Source organism: Amborella trichopoda, chromosome 11 (genome assembly GCF_054954075.1).
Source record: "Amborella trichopoda isolate Santa Cruz 75 chromosome 11, AtrichopodaSantaCruz75HAP2 v2.0, whole genome shotgun sequence".
NCBI lineage: Eukaryota > Viridiplantae > Streptophyta > Magnoliopsida > Amborellales > Amborellaceae > Amborella > Amborella trichopoda.
In genome coordinates this window covers 9,009,300-9,015,647 of record NC_142346.1, presented here as the reverse complement: position 1 = coordinate 9,015,647, position 6,348 = coordinate 9,009,300, and the positions used below count along the sequence as shown (strand labels likewise).

The window sequence follows — 6,348 nt, the reverse complement described above, 5'->3', positions numbered from 1 at the left end:
TGTCTTGAAGTGTTCTACAAAATTCAACAATTTGTTTTTTTAACTTTGAGTCTAATCAATGACTTGCTCACAATCACCCAATTTGAAATTTAAAGAACATGAATGATAGTAACCTTAAGTAAAACGACCGTTTTGTATACTTAAACATTTCATAATTTCCTCAAGAAAGTATACAACAAGATTATTTTTTACCTCCAGTACAAAGGGACTACAATCAACCCTTAGCTATCCCCCTATCATTTAGGGTGTCATTATCCGATTCAAAGTCCTAGTAAATATTTCTCAAACTTTAAGCAAAATGACCCATCTGAACATTCAAATTTTACATTTGACGGCTTGAGATGTCTATGACTTTCTTCTATCGAAGGAATAGTCTCCTTGTAAGCAACCGTCCAATTTCCACCATATTTACCAAAATTCTCCCCCAAAATCAGAGAAAATCATAGTTCCCCCAATTCAATTGCCACACTTTTAGTCTCTGGTTTTAGTAATCATGTGAATGACAGAATGAGTCTCGACCAAAAGCCATTCCACTGCACAAAACTCCAGAAACCTTCATGAAATTTAAAACTCAAAAACATGTCCAAGTGAATTATAACAAAGGTTTGAGTCGACTGTGTGTGTATACATGGATATGTATGTGTGAGCAAGAACTACCTACTTTCAGCCAAGTCCCCAACAATTTCCAGGCCTTTAACAAAAAAAGTTGAAGAAGTGGCCAAGCAAACATAACAATAAAAGATAACAAAAAGGACCAAGAAAAACATACACCCACCCTACATATCTGACAAAAAGAGATCTCCTTGTACACCACCTTTATGCTCGGCCTCACATTTGCAGGAAGAGCGCATCTCATAGCAATGGCCAACACTCTCTTCATAGCTACACATTCTTCTTCTCCCACGTCCACGAGGTCCCCATGCTCTTCCTCCATTAGCCTCCTCACCCAATCCATAAGGCTTCCAGGCTTGACTCAACCAGACGTTCTTCTGGTCGAAATTTCCCAACTAAACTCGCTCGTATCTTTCCCAGTCAACAAAGCGATCAAAACCAACCCAAATGCATCAGTATCACCTTTAAACGAGGGTTTGGGCTTTTCCTTAGATGAGATCTCAAGAGGTGGATGGATATCGATGTGAGCTGGTGGAGGGCATAATTCGAAATGCGCAAGGAATTCTGGACTGTCTAGGAGGATATTGGATGCACAGATATTACCGTGAGGAAGGGCCTTGTCGAGGTGAAGGTAATTGAGACCACGAGCAACGTCAGCCGTGATTTTGAGGCGTGGTGACCACCAATGCATGAAAAACCAGGTGGTTCAAATTCTAACCGCCCGGTTAGATCAGAACCAGCTAGTAGCCAGTTTGGGTTTCAGCTGATTTTGGTGAACCTGCCAAGTATTTCAAAAAATTATATAAAATATCCAAAAATAAGGGATTCTGTTTGTAATACATTTTTGTATGTTTTTTATCATTTTGACAAAGATTGGAAATTGTTTTGGCTATTAATATTTATTTTTACATTTTTCCAACTTTTTCAAAAAATTGAAAACTACCCCTGGGCACAAATCGATTCGTTAAAATCCGTTTTTTCATTGATTTTCAACTTCATTTGGATGTGCTTTGTTTAGTCATGCTTTAAATATATTTTTCGTATTTTATTAGATTTGTTTTGTATTTTTTTATTTTTTAACACTTTTTTGACCGCCCAGGACTTGCCCGATTAGGCTGGTTGAACCAACCAGTTGACCGGTTAGGCCAGTTAATCCGCTTCCGGCCCCATGTCCGGTTAACCATTCCGGTTCGATTTTTCCTACATTGGTGACCACATTATGGGGGGCGTTCTCCTGCCCGGCCAATCTAAAGAAGGAAAGAAACAGACGACAAAAGTTGTTTGGCCACTTAACATTTATTTCTTTTGCTAATGTTTCCTTCTTTTTTTTACCCTTTCTGATGAATATAGTCTCAGGGTTGGATTTTAATAATAAAAACAATATAAATTAAGTAAATATATTGGTTTGCATTATCAGGATTCATTGGGTATAAGTGAGTGTGTCTGTGGGTTTGTATGTGTCACAGGTGAGTATAAAGTTGCAAGCACCTGCACTATGCATTCAAGAATACAACACCAAAAGACTGAAACTGCAAGTGATTTTTTCTAAGGTGAATGCAAAAACGTTCCGTTAAAAGTATAAAGCAAATTCAAAGCACAATAAAAGGCAAAAGAAGAATTAGCAACATAGGGATCCCACATCGGCTTCAGGCACATACCTCAACTGGAAGGCACTCGACATAGAAATCTTTATGTAGGGGCTTAAAACCAGTTAGTCTAGCCAATAGGAAACAGAGAGATTTAGTTTTACCCGAGGGAGTAGATGGACAGTAAAGTCCAGTGGAAGCATGAAATCTTTTGGCAAATAAAAAATCCGAGTGAAATTCCCTAACCGCACAAAAAGTGAACAACTATTTTCTGTTATAAGAAAAAATGATTAAAAATATCAAGATTATTAGGAACCTTAAATACATTAGTAAACACTGAAGGTAACATGCGTGATAAGCACTGCAGATACAAATTTAAGAAAAACAACACGGGAATTTGATTTCAATGTAGGGTGACAAGCAGAAAATTGAGCAAACATTGTGACAACCTTTAACGAAACTAAAATCAGAATCAGACTAACACACAGGAAGCACCACGTGAATCAAAGCAAAAGAGAAAGAAAAGAGTCCATTTACCAAACAAATAATTTGCGAGGCTTCCTGGGCATACATAATCCAAAAACAGAAGCTTCTCATGCAGTCCGGGTCCCCAGTAGTAGCCCCTGATAGGAACAACATTCATATGTCTGATATTTCCCTCTTGAACTCTTTTTCACAGTAAATGAATGCCCACCATCCAAGATGGCTCTATATGAGGTTCCATGGATGCTTCGACCTAATACCTCAGCTGGTGCTCGAGACAATTCTTCATTGGTTAGGAACATTGTCTTGTCCAAACAAACAAGATCACCAGGAAGCCAATTGGGAGAGAAGTCACCAAATGCCCCATGGTTTTCTTCCTCAGAAGCTCGTGGAGGTGAGACACCCATGGGAATATCCACTTCTGTAACTTGACTCTTAAACCCAATTGCGGGGTCCTTTATTGGAGATATGAAAGGATCAAGGACACCAATGGTGAAGGTTTTGGATCTTTCTATCCACCAGAAGTAGAATGGAAGGGTACTTCTGCAAATGGCCCATTTGAAGGATATATGTTGCTAAAATTGCCGATGTTACTACAATCTGATGTGTATGAGGCTCTTTTCCGATGAAAGAGAGGCAAGAGAAGCAACATACTGACACCAACCGCGCATCCCAGTGTCACTGCTACTTTAACACCTCATTTCACACCTTTTCTTTGGGGTCCAAGAAAACCAACCACTATAGGAGTAGCTTCATACGATGATGGAGTTTGACAAGGAAAAAGCAACTTTGAATTTCCAAGATAAAATGAAGACTCGGGGAATTTCATTAGGTTAGAGGGAACAGAGCCTGAAAAATCATTATATGATGCATTAAAATAGTTTAAAGAATCTGTAAGCCAGCTCGTAACAGGCCCGTGAATTGGTTAACTGATAACTCAAGTATTTTAAGAACACCAAGGTTGATCACTTCAGAGCAAAAAAAACCGAGAAGTGTTTTCTCGAGATAACCAACCTCGTCAGATCACCCATGAAACCAAACTCTCTAGGTATGGAACCATCAAGTTGGTTACTTGAAAGATCCAATTCCTGGAGTGGAATAGAGTGGTAACACAGGATCAGATGGGTTTAAAGAAAAGTTCTTAGGAAAAGCCCCATTGAAGGTATTATTACAAAAAGTTTTTTAACTGTGGGGGATGCAAGAAGATTGGTTGGAAGAGACCCATTGAAGTGATTGGAGCTGAGATAAAGTGCCCTAAGCTTAGGATAAAGGGGTATTATAGATGCAATAGGACCTTCCAGAGAATTAAAGGAAATATTCAAATAGTGCAATCTTAGAAAAGATGAGGCATCCAAAGGAATTGGTCCAAATAACTGATTGCAACTCAAATCGAGGACTTCAACATTGTCGTTCGATGCAGTGATAACTGACAAGCTTCCAGTAAATCGGTTTCTTGAAAGATCCACAATAGTGCAGTTGCCAATTTTGCTTACCAGATACCAAATTGGAGGAGAGGTTCAGGATCCTTAAGGTGGTGGATGTGATCATGCCCAATGGACCTGCCATACAAAACCAAAATAAGAAACACACCACTGGTATGTATACGATGAATGGCATGAAAGAAAACTACTTTTCCTTTTCCAAGAATATAGAAAAATTACTTTTCCTTTTCCAAGAATATAGAAAAATTACTTTTCCTTTTCCAAGAATATAGAAACACTACTTCCAAAAAGGAAAAAACAGAGAATGTCATTGATGTCTGGATGATCAGATTCCATTTCTTCTCTTTCTTTTTTATTTGCAAATGTATATCCCTTGGTGCTGTCTAAAGTTCTTATAATAGACAAATTCATATGTCAGGGATTCCACAAGGGTAACACTGTCAGAGTAGACAAACAAGAAGCATTACTGAATTTGGCATATTTATAAGACCAAGTTATCTGCATGAATCAGATGCATGCTCTATGTCCAATGTGGCATGCACAAACCAGATCTCAAATAAAACTAAATCTGACTCTTCAGTTAAATTCATAAAAGTTACAAGCCACAGAAAAACACCTCATTCCTTCTCACCCATGCACAAACCATTGATATATAACAGTAAAACCAGCCTAATTTTCATAAGGACAAAAATGAAAAAACCAACTTACCAGACAAATTGTTGGCACTAAGGTCTAGATCAGTTAAGAACAAAGAACCCTGTCTTAGAAGCTCATTTGGTAGAGACCCAGAAAACCGATTGCTCCCCAGATTCAGAACCTCCAGAGCATACACAAACCGAAAGCCCGAAAGCTCACCCGACAAATGGTTATGGCTAAGATCCAACACATTCAAACTGTTAAATAGAGGGATATCATCACTGTACATAACTGGTCCACTATGCTGGTTTCTACTGAGATTCAAATACTCAAGAGCAAAGGCTGAACTCACTGATCCAAATGTCATTCTCCACGGAATCGAACCCAAAAATGAATTCCCCCTAAGATCAACATAAACAGCATTACAAAATAACTTCAGTGCATGATCAACCCCACCAGAAAGCTGGTTTTGATGCAGGTCAAGCACTCTGAGATTCAAAAGCCTATCTAAGCCAGTCAGGTAGTTAGAACTCAAATGCAGCCATTCTAATGCACCCACATTCTGAATTGAGCTTGGAACTGAACCTGTGAATCCATTATTGGTGAGAGAGAGGTTTTTCAGGACATGAAGCTGGCCTATATCAGGTGGGATTTCTTCATGAAAGCTGGGCACGTATAGCCAGTATCTATTCACACCACAAAAGAAAAATCAATATAATCATGAGCAGCATAATGCAAAGTACATGTAATACAAAAGTAAAAGCCATTTTTATATCAACAAAATCATGAAATAGGGAAAAAGCCTGTATAATTTCTGTAGGGCCATAAGTTTCAGTTCGGATGATCACCAGTCTGTCTAATAAATCTACAGGAATGCCGTGCGGACTACTTATATCAGTTCCCCTGCAATGTATTCATCAATCACAGTAAACACAATACCTCAAACAATAAATTACTGCAAAGAAAAGTCACTGACATAAGGAGAAATATATTAGAACAAGAGGAATGTGTAACAATAAGTGCCCATTGAAATGATGGATGGTGGGTAGAGTGGCATCCACCCAAATATAAAATGACCCCAATAGTAGGTTGCACTTGAGCTCCATCACTGTCCATCATTTCAGGGGATCGTTATAATCCAAAGAACCATATATTTCTTCATAGTCCATTGAATTGAGTGAATTGAGGGCTACTTTCCCCAGAAATAATGCGGCCATAAGTCAGTACAAGTATATAGAAGGAACAGATTCACGATCAAGTAGCATCAGAGGACCAAATAATCCAATGGAAATATCCTTGATAAAGAACACCAGGCCAGAAAGAAGTCAGCATACCGCACATTGCATATTCCCCTATTTGTTGCAAAGATGACAACGGGTGACAACACGGTCTCTAAAGCACGATTAAGGTAGGAGAAGCATTATTTATCCAGCATGTGGACCTACAAACAAGTTTTGAGCAACCGTATAAATAAATGGCACTAAATGAAATCAAGTGTATTTGATGATTTTTGTCAAATAGAACATATTATATGTTTGTACAGATGAAAAATGTATGCATGTGGTATTGCATAAAACATACAAAGATTT

At 38.3% G+C, this 6,348-nt stretch overlaps 1 protein-coding gene across 1 annotated transcript; it reads right to left on the bottom strand.

Moving 5' to 3' along the window:
* Positions 1-534: 534 nt before the first annotated feature.
* On the bottom strand, positions 535-5,466 carry LOC110008122 (LRR receptor-like serine/threonine-protein kinase GHR1). The gene is made up of 4 exons (XM_088852613.1): positions 4,832-5,466; positions 4,175-4,240; positions 2,736-3,530; positions 535-1,390 (listed from the first exon to the last, which is right to left on the bottom strand). Exons 1-3 carry the CDS (start codon positions 5,124-5,126, stop codon positions 3,379-3,381), a joined length of 513 nt encoding a protein of 170 aa, XP_088708739.1. The 5' UTR covers positions 5,127-5,466; the 3' UTR covers positions 535-1,390; positions 2,736-3,378.
* Between the last annotated feature and the right edge of the window lie 882 nt (positions 5,467-6,348).

Coding starts and splice junctions, on each gene's coding strand:
- LOC110008122 (XM_088852613.1), bottom strand. CDS start 5,126: ATGACATTTGGATCAGTGAGTTCAGCCTTTGCTCTTGAGTATTTGAAT. Junction 4,241..4,831: donor TAGTGCCAACAATTTGTCTG/GTAAGTTGGTTT, acceptor TTTGTATGGCAG/GTCCATTGGGCATGATCACA. Junction 3,531..4,174: donor CTCCTCCAATTTGGTATCTG/GTAAGCAAAATT, acceptor ATGATTTTTCAG/GCTCTGTTCCCTCTAACCTA.